The following is a 12082-nucleotide window of genomic DNA, read 5'->3' on the forward strand; positions in this document are numbered from 1 at the left end:
AGGAAATTAGTGTCTAGGCCAGATCCCAAATCAACTTTATATCCTCAGTATTTACTTCCAAGGACATAACGGGCTAACCCCTGTGCCAGAGAAGTTGCACCTAAGCACTGAAATTTAGCAGACCTTGGTTAGGCGCTTGCCGCATGCAAGACAATGAGCCGGGGTGGTGCTGTCACCATGCCCCTTTAGTCTGGAACTCTGCGTGATTCTGCCTTGTTCATGTCTACATCCTAGTGTTTGGTGTGAGCTTCACATAAAGTGAGCAAATATTTTATCAATGAATGAAACATTTATTGAACACTGACCAGGCCTGCAGTTGGAGACACTCTAATTAGTACAAGAAGTCTGTAAGGATACTTTATACTGCTATTCTGTAGGTGAGGAGACAAAAACTGGAGGAGTACAAGGGTCGGTGAGAGGCCGAGCATGGGGCCATCTCCCTACCTCTAAGAGTTGCCCCATGGTGGTGTTCAGGACTTCGGGTTCCCACGCACTCTTCCCTTGCCTCAGGCCTTCCCTGATCTGATTGAGGACTCAGGTGGCAAATGGCTTCAAAGAAACCAGAAATAGAAGAGTAGGTTTTCTAGTTCATACACAACTCTAGAGCTCTGTTACTTCCCCACACAAGAAGGACGATTAGCATAATGTTAACACCTGGGACCGAGCCCCACTTTTCCATCTTTTGGCCAGAGCCAGTAGGCTATCTGGCAAGTCCCCCTGGTCTAGTCAGGCCTCATGGTCCTTCCTTTTTTGGCCTGAACTGTGTTTCTGAGAATAGTTCTCCGGGACTGCAAGTTCTGTATTTGTGGGGTGTGTGTGTGTGTGTGTGTGTGTGTGTGATCCAGCACACACAGTGGCTGTGTGTGGATCTGTGTCTCAAGGCAAGTGCTTGAGGAGTGATGAAGAAGTTTTTCTACTTTTCCCAGCAACCCAAGGAAGCCTGATGCCCACTCCTCGGGTGGTCTGAAGAGAACAAGAAGTTGCCATTGTTTGAGGAGGCTGAATTCATCCCACCAGCACAGCATAAAGTGAGTTGACCTAGAAGTCCTCACTTCCAGACAAGGGCTTTCCTTCCAAAGTTTCCTCCAGGGCTCTTGATGTCTATGGTTCTTATTCTTCACCTTTTCCTTTTCTTTTTTCCTCTGCCAGGTTGGTGATGAACCCAAGACCTCTATGGCTGCTAGGCATGGGCTCTTAACACTGAGCAAAGTCCACCTCCCCACCCCCAGCTTGTTTCTTTATAACCCTGATTCAAGGAGCCTAGTCATGCCACGTGACCTTAAGAGCATCTCTATTTCTCTGTGAACACTAGCCTTCCTGTCTGTGATATGGGAATGCACGACTCAAAAGAATTTCTCGTTCTTTTTCAGTCGATTCCATGTTCTCTGGCTAAATGCTCTGTAGTAGAGGGCAACTCATTCCTTTGCCTGGCAATTTTATGTTATTTCCTCCTGTCCTCCTCCAACGGCATAGGCCTGGCACCTGCGGCCAATTGTAAAATGACTTATTCATGCTCAATTTCTCAGTGAACATTTAGCTGACAAGGAGGGAGGGTACCTTAGGGACCGAGAGGAAGCAAAATCTGGAATTCTCCTCGCTACCCCCCTCCTCGCCGCAAATAATCCAACTGAGAGCGTGGCCCCTCTATTCCTTAGACATTCCCGTACAAACGCTGCAGTCGGGAGAGGGGAGCTGAAGGCGGGGGCGGCCTCTGCGCGTGAGTCGGCGCAAGCCCTCTCCCGCCCACGTGCGCGCTCCCGGAGGCGCGCGCGCCCCAGCGGGCTGGCGGGAAGGCGCGCGGGAAGCCCCCAGCTGCCTTCTTGGAGTGGGGGAGGGAGAAGGGGAAGCGTCTGGAACGTTCCACTCGCAGAACCGGGGGACTCTCTCGAGTCCTCCGCCGATCAGTCCATGAAGTGTCCCCCCTTCTCACACCGAGATTCGGAGCCCCGTGGCGCGGCGTCACCCTCCCAGAAGCAGGCGGTGGCCCTCTCGCGCTCCCCTCGGCCGCCGGAGCGGGGCGCTGTGGCGCGCGCAGAGGCCGGAAATTCCCGCGGCCTGAGTGGTTGGCGGAGCCCTAGCGGAGCGCGCGGCCCCGCCTTCCTCCTTCCCGGGCCGGGCGGGGGCGTCCGACGCCGCGAGGGCCTGGCTGCCCGGTGGGAGGGGGCGCCGCGGCGGCCAGTGCAGCCGAGCCGCGCCGACGACGGCGGCCGCTCCTCCGCAGCCGCCCGGCGAGCCGCGAGCCCCCCAGCGCCCCCGCTCGCGGCCCCCGCCCCCTGGCCGTCCCCGCCTCCTTCCCTCACACACCCCCCGGGCCGCCCGGGCCCCCAGGCCTTCCCGGCGCTCCTCCTCCCTCCAAACTCCGCTGCGAGCCGGCTGCTGCTGTCCGCCTGCCTCGCTGTCTCCGGGACGACTTCTCCTCCTCAGGCTCTCCTTTCACACACAGACACACACGCACACACACACACACGCACGCGAGCGCGCGCGCGCTCTGGCTCACTGGGCCGCCCCCTTTTCTCCAGCCCTGCTCACCCTCACCCTCACAATCCTTTAAACGCCGCCGTCGGGGGTGGGCGGAGGATTGATGTCCCTTCAGCATCATGCAGCCGCCGCCGAGGAAGGTGAGGACGCCGCTGGCGGGGGTCTTTGGAGGTTTGGGGTGGTGGTGGTGGTGTGTACAAAGAACGCGGCCGGGGCGACCGCTGCGCCCCCTCCCCCTTCCCGCAAGGGGCTGTGACCGCTCTCGCCTCTTGGCTCGTCACTGAGTTGCCGCCTGTTCCGGGCAGGGGGTTGCGTGTGTGAGGTGCCTTTCCGACAGAGGGGCTGCCAGTGCTTCTCCACCACGCTAGGGAGGACACTCCCTCCCCCCTAAACATTGACTAGAGGTTTTCGGGCATGCATATGTGTGTCTATCTGCATGGCAGTGCTGCCCAGTGCAAAGTGCCTTCTTGGGGCTGCAGGGAGGGAAGGCAGCAGAGCCCCTGAAGATGAGCCTTGTGTGGATTTGTTTAGTCTGCGCCAGGTTCGAGCCCTCTAGTTGCTTGTCGACACCCCACCCATTGGCACATTTGCCGGGGGGTTTCAAGTCTAGCCTCAAGATTTGGCCTGTTTTTCCCACGGGGCTGCGGAAAAGAAGTTGGTACGGTCACCGCCCTCCCACTTCCCAAGGGAAAGTAAATTAAGGATTGACTGGTCCTGCTCCCCCCCACCCCGGCCAGCCCCGCCTCTGGCTAAGAGGCCAGGAAATCGGTGGAGCTTCCAGTTTGAAAGCCAGAACCTGGCGGTGCGTGGCTTGAGCTCTACCGCTGGGGTTTGCATGGCCTGGGTGGCGGTGACGGGCGCTCTGGGGCTTGCCAGCAGCTTCCCCGCTGCGCCGCCCTTTTTTACCTTCCCGGCGGCTAAGCCTGTGTCCTTGTCTTTTTACATTTTTCAGAGGGATACTAGATACCTACTTTGAGAAGTGGGGAGAGACAGTTAGCCTCCCCTCGTGGGCAAACATTTGCCACTCATCGTCTCTCTTTCCTTTCCTTTCCCTTTCTTAATCTGGATTTCTCCAGTTAACTCATTCCCCACCCTTTCCGCCTGCACGTGTACCCTATCTCTCCGTGTAGCTTTGCTCCGGTGGTCAGGATTCCGCCAGAATCGTAAACCAATTGCAGCCCCCGGGGTCCGGCCTGGCCGGGAAGGCTCCAGCCAGCTGGCTTTGGCGGTTCTCACTGTTTGAAGTGGGGCTGCCACCTGGCCTGGCTTACTGGGTTAGTTTAAAAGCCCTGCATATGCTGGAAGGTCACTTTTTCAGTCTCCTTTGTGAGAAAGAGCTTGTGATTTGATGCGCAGTCAGAGTGGAGGGCATCATTCTGAGATGGTGTGCCTTCCTGCAGTCATTATGGTTTTATATTATGTAGTTTACTCATGCATAGTATTTCATGATTGTGTAAATTTCAGTTGCTAAGTATTAGATACTGTATGGTTCCTTCCATCTATGGCTAATGCCTGTAGTTTTGAGAAGAAAGAAGACAGAATGACAGTTTGCACTCTTTTAAACTGGAATTTTTATGTTTTTGAATTTTTATTTGTCCTTTGGCTAATTTTTTCATTTTTTAGTCTTTAGGGAGAGGAAAACTAGAAGTATACATTCTAACAAATATTGTCTTCTTTAAGTATTTTTTCTTGTCAAATGGTAGTAAAAGCCTTTATAAATACATGCTAATGTTTTAGGTGAAAGTTACACAAGAACTGAAAAACATTCAAGGTGAGCAGATGACAAAACTTCAAGCCAAACATCAAGCAGAATGTGATTTACTTGAAGATATGAGGTAAGATTACAGTAGAGGGTTGGAGAGGTGCTCTCTCTGCCGCTGAGGACCTTTGAGTTGCCAAGACCAGGATCTGATGATGGAATTTCCTTTTGGATTTCCTGCATTCAGGCTGCAGATTTTTGACTCAGCTGCAAGTTAGAACTGGAACTAACAACAGTGCAAACTTTCCTCAGTGTACACGTACTACTGAAAAATAAGGCCTCAAGAGCCTATCAGTCAGTTTGTAATCACTCAGCTGAAAACTTTTACATCTTTTCACCAAGTTGTAAGTTATTTATTGGCTTTAACAATTCTACACAGGCTTTTAAAGCTGACACTATGGTTAATATCTGGGACGAGCCAGTCACCCCAGATAATTTAACTGTTAAAACATGGCAAGTATAACTTTGTCCAGATGCACAATTCAGTGAGAAATATTTGTCATATTTTATTAAAGTAACTTATAGTCGCCAGGCAGTGGTGGCGCACACCTTTAATCCCAGTACTGGGGAGGCAGAGGCAGGCGGATCTCTGTGAGTTCGAGGCCAGCCTGGTCTACAAGAGCTAGTTCCAGAACAGGAACCAAAAGCTACGGAGAAACCCTGTCTCGAAAAATAAAATTAAAAAAAAAAAGTAACTTATAGTCATGATCAGGGGAACTGTGAATTTACTAGATAAGATATTGCACTCATATTGTGAAAATGAATGTTATAACTGAGCGTAGTAAGATGGACATGGTGGCACATATCTGAAATCCCAGTAACCTCAGCTCTTTGGAGGCTGAGGTAGGAGGAGCACAAGTTCAGGGCCAGCCTGAGCTACAAAGGGAAACTCTTTTTCAAAAAAAAAAGTGGATATTATAAACAAGAGCAGAAAGTAGGAATTATTTTATTAAAGGAAGCACCACTCCCCCCCCCCCACTTTTTTACTTTATGGGGCAGGATTCTCTGTTGTAGTCCTGGCTTTTCTGGAACTCACTGTGTGGATCATGCTGGGTGGAACTCACAGAGATTCTTCTGCCTCTACCTCCCAGTGCTGGGATTAAATGTGTATACCATCTGGCTGGAGAGATGGCTCAGAAGTTAAGAGCACTGGTTTCTCTTCCAGATGACCTGAATTCAATTCCCAGTGTCCACATGACAGCTTACAATTGTCTGTAACTCCAGTTTCAGGGGACCTGACGTCCTCACACAGACATAAATGCAGACAAAACGCCAGTGCACATGAACTAAATAAGTCATTAAGGAAAAAAATGGTGTGCACCTCCATGCCTGGCCTGTCATCTGTAGTGCAAACTGACAGTTCAACAATTATTTTTGTAATGGATAAAAGATGACTTGCATATTCAAATAGAGCAGCTCCAATTCTTACTCCCTTTCTTTCTGGCTTCCTTCCTTCCTTCCATTCATTTATTTAGTTTCTTGGTTTTTTGAGACAAGGATTCTCTGTGTGACAGCCTTGGCTGTCCTGGAACTTGCTCTATAGACCAGGCTGGCCTCTACCTCCCAAGTGTTGGGAATTAAAGGTGTGCACCATCACTGTCCAGCCCAATTCTTATTCTTTTTTTTAAATTTTTTTTTAAACTTTATTTATTTTATTTAGCTTTATTATGTTCGTTGGTGTGAAGGTGTCAGATCTCGTGGAACTACATTTTCAGACAGTTGTGAGCTGCCATGTGGGTGCTGGGAATCGAACCCGGGTCCTCTGGAAGAGCAGTCAGTGCTCTTAACCGCTGAGCCATCTCTCCAGCCCCCCAATTCTTATTCTTAAAATACAATTATCAATGTCAGATGGTGGTGCACACCTTTAATCCTAACACTTGGAAGGCAGAGGCAGGTAAATCTCTGTGAGTTCGAGGCCAGATGGTCTACAAGAGCTAGTTCCAGGACAGGCTCCAAAACTACAGAGAAACCCTGTCTCGAAAAACAACAAACAAACAAACAAAAATATAGTTATCAAATTAGAATTAAAACTGTAAATCATAAGGCGGCTATTTTCCATAGATCCTGACATGTTTCATGACAAACATTACCATATATTGTTAGGATAAAATTATGTATGTTTCAGATAGCTGAGCTGTTTATGGCTCGAAGATTTTAAAGAGCTTACTTTAGATACTTTTTATGAACATTCCTTCCATACTACTGTCTTTTTAGGAATTCTAAGGCATATAAATCTGTTTTCACTCACTTTGAATATAACCAGTGTTGATTTTCTGACTGGAAATAGCATTATTTCAAATCTAAATTTGTTTCTCTTTTAAAATAATTGTTTAGATTTTTTTGTGTATATGTGTATATCTTTGTGTGTTTATCCCATATATATGTAGGTACACATGTATGTCTTCGTGTGTATATGCCATGTGTATGTTAGATACATATGGAGCCTAGGAAAAAGTGTTGAATCTTCTGGCATTAGAGTTGCAGGCAGTTGTAAGTCACCTGATATGAGTACTGAGAACTAAATTCAGGTGTTCTAGAAAGTGCCATCTTCTTGTTTCTCTTTTTGTGTCTTTTTGTTCTGTTTTCTTCATATGGGCTTGTGGTGGGGGTTCAGGTATTTGCCTTTTTTTTTTTTTTTTTAAGATTTACTTATTTATTATGTATGTGGTGTTCTGCCCACATGTATGCCTCAGGCCAGAAGAGGGCACCAGATCTCATTATAGATTGTAGTGAGCCACCATGTGCTTGCTGGGAATTGAACTCAGGACTCTGGAGCAGCCAGTGCTCCTAACCTCTGAGCCATCTCTCTGGCACCCAGGTGTTGGTTTTAAGTTGCACTGGTCATTGAATCCCAAGGCCTTGTATACAGTCACAGCTTCCACAAGTAAGTTTTTGAATTAAAAAATTCCTCTGTAAGATACTAAAGCTTGATATGATTAAAAATTCAGTTTTAGACATCTGTTAAGTGTACTAAGATATTTCATAAAAATCTAGATAAAAGAAGTAATCAATTTTTGGAAAGATTTTAGGAAGGAAAAGTTAGTGTGTAACTAGAGATCTCATTGATGGTGTCATCTAAGGACCTCTAGATTTCATGTTTCTCCTTTTTGTTTGTACCACACTGCACGAGCTTAAGGTCAAGAGTCTGGACACTGGAGTCATTCAGTCTTGGATTTCTGTCCAAACTCTTACGTATTAGCCATGCTGACTTTTGAAAATTGACTTAACCTTTCTAAACTTTAGTTTTCTCATTTGTAAAAGGGACAAGAATACCTTTCATTCATGACGTTATGCAGATCAAATGATAGTACATACAAATGCCACATAAAGTTGATATTGATTGGTGCTCCTGCTGCTGCTACTGTTTGAATTCCTTCTGCTTCATCTGCTCTCCTTTGCGTCATTACAGCGATATTCTAATTACCACAGCAGTATCTTCGTGTTTTCCTTTCTTCAGTCTCTTTAGTAGTCTGTCTTCCGCATCGTGATTAGTTCCTCTTTCTGAGGCCTAACACCTTGTGATAGAATGGCTGTAGACTTCCTTTTCTGCTTTAATTCTTAGCATTTTATGCATCCTTTTTCCTTTGGCCACTCAGGACATCTAATTATTTGTATACAGCTGTCGTTTTCTTCCTCCTCCTCCTCCTTTATTTTTTATTTTATTTTTTTTATTTTTGCATTTTCATGTAAGTTTTTACCTAGGCTGACTTGGAACTTACCCTGTAGGCTAAATTAACCTTGAATTTGTGACCAATCAATCCACCCGTTTCTGCTTCCTGGGACCTGGGATTGCAGGTTTCTCTGTGTAATCTTGACTGTCCTGAAACCTGATTTTTTTTTTTTTTGAGCTCTACATTTTTTTCTGCTCCCCTCCCTGCCTCTCCCCTCTCCCAGGGTCCTCATGCTCCCAATTTCGGAGATCTTGTCTTTTTCTACTTTCTACTTCCCATGTAGATTAGATCTATGTAAGTCTCTCTTAGTATCCTCATTGTTGTCTAAATTCTCTGGGATTGTTGGTTTGTAGGCTGGCTTTCTTTGCTTTATGTTTAAAAACCACCTAAGAGTGAGTACATGTGATAATTGTCTTTCTGGGTCTGGGTTACCACACTCAAAATAATGTGGGCCATTTTTTTCTTTTTGGTTTTTAGAGACAGGGTTTCTCTGATAACAGTTCTAGCTGTCCTGGAACTCATTTTGTGGACCAGGCTGACCTTGAACTCACAGAGATCCTCCTGCTCCTGTCTCCTGAGTGCTGAGATTAAAGGTGTGTGACACTACCGCCTGGTGTGTGCCTGTGGAGAGGTTGAAGTTAGGAATTTTCTTCAGTTGTTTTCTATCTTATTCACTTTGTGTGTATGCATGTATGGTGTGTGTGTGTGTGTGTGTGTGTGTGTGTGTGTGTGAAGGCCAGAGGTGGTTGTCAGGTATTTTTAGGAATTTTCTTCAGTTGTTTTCTATCTTATTCACTTTGTGTGTATGCATGTATGGTGTGTGTGTGTGTGTGTGTGTGTGTGTGTGTGAAGGCCAGAGGTGGTTGTCAGGTATTTTTCTCAATCATTTCTACTTTATTTGCTGAGAAGTAGGTTCTCTTGCTGAACCCCAAGATCACCAGTTAGGCTGGTCTATATTAACTTGCCACAGGGGTCCTCCATCTCTGGGTTTACAGACAAACTGCCATGCCGCCTTGGCTTTTTTATGTGGGTTTTGGGGAACTGAACTCTAGTCCTCATGCCTGGCAAGAACTTTATTCACTGAGCCATCTTTTCAGCCCCTCTCCATCTTATTGTTTGATGCAGAGTCTCTCACTGAGCCTGGAACCCACTGGTTAGCTCGACAGGCTGGTCAACAAACCCCAGGGATCTTCTTGTCTGCTGTTTTCTAGGCAAGCACCACCACAGCCTACTTTTACATGTATGCTGGAGATCTTAACTCAGGTCTTCATCTTTCATGGCCCCATTACTGTGCTTTTTGACATAAAGTCTATCTCTATTATATATAAGATGTATTTGGGCATGGTAGTATATGTCTGTAATCCCAGCATGTGGGAGGCTGAGGCAGGAGAATTGCTATGAGTTTGAGGCCACCCTGGACTACAAAGAAAGTTTCAGACCAATTTATGCTACCAAGTGAGACCCTGTCTCAAAAAAACCAAAACAAACCAACCAAATAAATAAAAATTTAAATGCAGATTCTGGTGTACCAGGCATTAGCAGAATATTTTAAAGGAGTCAGTGCACTATTTTTTTCATTCTCATATAATTGTAAGTACCATATACCATTACCTGCTAAAATACCCTTTTAGGTCTCTCAGTCTCTGATGGTTCAAAGATGCTTCTGGTTTGCAGTCTCACTCCTGTGGAGTGAAGTGGCTATGCTTGTGCTACACAGAACAGACAAAGGGGCTCAAGATTTTTTGTAGTTTCATGTGATAGGAAAAGTTCTGTAGTCCCTCTGGAAATACTATGCCTTCTTGGGCATGACAGTTAAATCCACGAGTGTCCTGCGTTTTACACCGGGCGTGGTGGGCGTGCATTTCTTTGATCTGAGCACTTTTTAAAATTTATTTTTTATGAATTCAGTGTTCTGCTGGCATGTATACCTATATGCCAGAATTGGGCACCGCCACCATGTGGTTGCTGGGAACTGAACTCAGGACCTCTGGAAGAACAGCTGGTGCTCTTAACTGCCGAGCCATCTCGCTAGCCCAAAAGCTGGGGATCCTCTCAGATGCAGAGAGCCACTGTTCTCTCCAGATTTTTTTTTCCTCCTGAGACAGGGTTTCTCTGTGTAACAGTCCTGGCTGTCCTGAAACTCCCTTTGTAGACCAGATTGGGCTTGAACTCACTGAGATCCTCCTGCCTCTGTGAAGCACGATTAATAAGAACTCAGAGATAGATACTGGTGTTCAACCAACTCAGAGAGATATTGGGGTTTAACCTGAATTCAGAAAAGCAAAGCAGCCAGCCACTCTTATCTCTACCTCACTCCAAAATGGTGATCCTGCCTCCAAGAATCTCAGAATGAGACTGTGTCTGAAAGTGATCTCCTCCCACTTTTTATTCCTCTCTAGTACTGGGATTAAAGGCATATACTGCCCGGTTTCTATGGCAACTAGTGTGACTATTAGGATTAAAGGTATATGTTACTGCCTAGTCTGTAAGGCTGACCAGTGGGGCTGTTTCACTCTCTGATCTTCAAGCAAGCTTTCTTTATTAAAATACAAATGAAATACCACTACACCTCTGCCTCCCAAGTGTTGTGATTAGAAGTGTGTACCACTACCACCTGGCTAATTTCAGCATTTAGAGGCAGAAAGCAGGCAGATCTCTTGAGTGTGAGGTCAGCCTGGTGTATGTAATGAGTTGCAGGACAGTCAGGGCTATGTAGAGGGACCCTGTCTCAAAAAACAAACAAGCCAGGATTGGTGGTTTACACCTTTAATCCTAGCATTTAGGAGGCAGAGGCAGGCCAGCTGTGAATTTTAGGACAGCCAGGGCAGTTACAGAGAAACCCTGTCTTGAAAAAAATGAAAAACCAAACAAAAAACACCCACAAGCAATCAAGAATACATTTTAAGCCAGGCATGGTGTAGTGGACCGTGCCTCTAATCCTATTATTTGGGAAGCAGAGGCATGAGGATCTCTCTGAATTTGAGGCCGTCTTGGTTTACAGAGTAGTCCCAGGTGAGCTAGGGTTATATAGTCAGACACTGTCTCAAATAAAACAAGTACCAGAATACCCAAGAATCAAACATTTTTAAAATCTGGTTATGGTAGCACATATCTTTGTTTTAAGCATTTGGGAGATTGCAGAAGTTTGCAGTCATCCTGGACGACATAATGAGTAGTTTAAAAACAAACCAAAAGCTTTTAAACCCCCAACAAACACATCTACTTGGAGGCACTCTGGGCCACACTGTTAGCAAAACTAGGGGTTGGAAAGGTGACTCAGTGAGAACATTTACTGTTATTACAGAGAGCCTGGGTTCTAGTCTCAGCACCCATACAGTGGATTATAACCTTTGGTAACTCTGTTTAGTGGATCTGACACCCTCTCTGGCCACTGTGGGCACTGCATACATGTTATGCCCATACATCCAGGCAAAACACTGATGTATATATACTATATGTACATTTCCTTTTATTTAGTACAAAGTAAATAAATCTTTAAAAAACAGAACCAAATAGGACATTTTACAGAAATGTTTCATTTCCACAGGAAGACCTAAGATGGGATTTTTATTTTGTTCATAAGCTCACTAAAGCCTATAAAATACTTCAGATAAGCAAGACAAGTTACTCATTTTAGGAAAATAAAACAAGGACTAGATGGTTGACTTATCTGTTAAGAGTACTTGTCGCTCTTGCAGAGGACCCAGCTTTGGTTTCTAGCACCCACACAATGGCTTCCAGCCATCTGTGACTCCAGTACACTCTTCTGACCTCCATGGTACGGTACTGCATGCTTGTGGTGAACATACACACATGCAGGCAAGACTCTCATACTATAAATCTTAAGAAACAAACCCCACTTCACTATAGGTTTGTCAGTTGGCTCAGTAGGTCGAGCTACTTGCTAGTTAGCAGGAGTTTGATCCCTGGCACACGCGTGTGGAAAGAACTATGATGAGTTGTCATCTGACCTTCACGTGCCTGCTGTGGAACCTGCAGGGGAGAGTAGATTGGTAGATCGACTTGAAAGTTCACTTATCCTAAGCCAGCAGCTATTTAGAAATGATCGAAGTCAAGATCTGTCTTTTGAGCTTTGCATGGTGGCACATGCCTTTAATACAGTGCTCAGGAGTCTGAGGCAGGTGGATTTCTGTGAGTATGAGGCCAGTTTGGT

General features: G+C 45.9%; 1 protein-coding gene across 3 annotated transcripts in view; it reads left to right on the forward strand.

Annotated features, from left to right (window-relative positions):
• Nucleotides 1-2097: 2097 nt before the first annotated feature.
• The window catches only part of Fchsd2 (FCH and double SH3 domains 2), a 215412-nt gene continuing 205427 nt past the window's right edge, over nt 2098-12082 (forward strand). For 2 of the 3 annotated variants that reach the window (XM_041676210.1, XM_041676212.1), the window contains exons 1-2: nt 2098-2618; nt 4216-4313. In XM_041676210.1, the coding sequence (XP_041532144.1) occupies nt 2598-2618; nt 4216-4313 (119 nt within the window). In that variant the 5' untranslated portion in view covers nt 2098-2597. The remainder of the gene's footprint in view (nt 2619-4215; nt 4314-12082) is intronic. The other variant, XM_041676211.1, reaches the window with a different exon arrangement.

This window comes from Microtus oregoni, unplaced genomic scaffold (assembly GCF_018167655.1).
Source record: "Microtus oregoni isolate MIOR12 unplaced genomic scaffold, Mior012 000027F_ref0000203, whole genome shotgun sequence".
NCBI classification, from domain to species: domain Eukaryota; kingdom Metazoa; phylum Chordata; class Mammalia; order Rodentia; family Cricetidae; genus Microtus; species Microtus oregoni.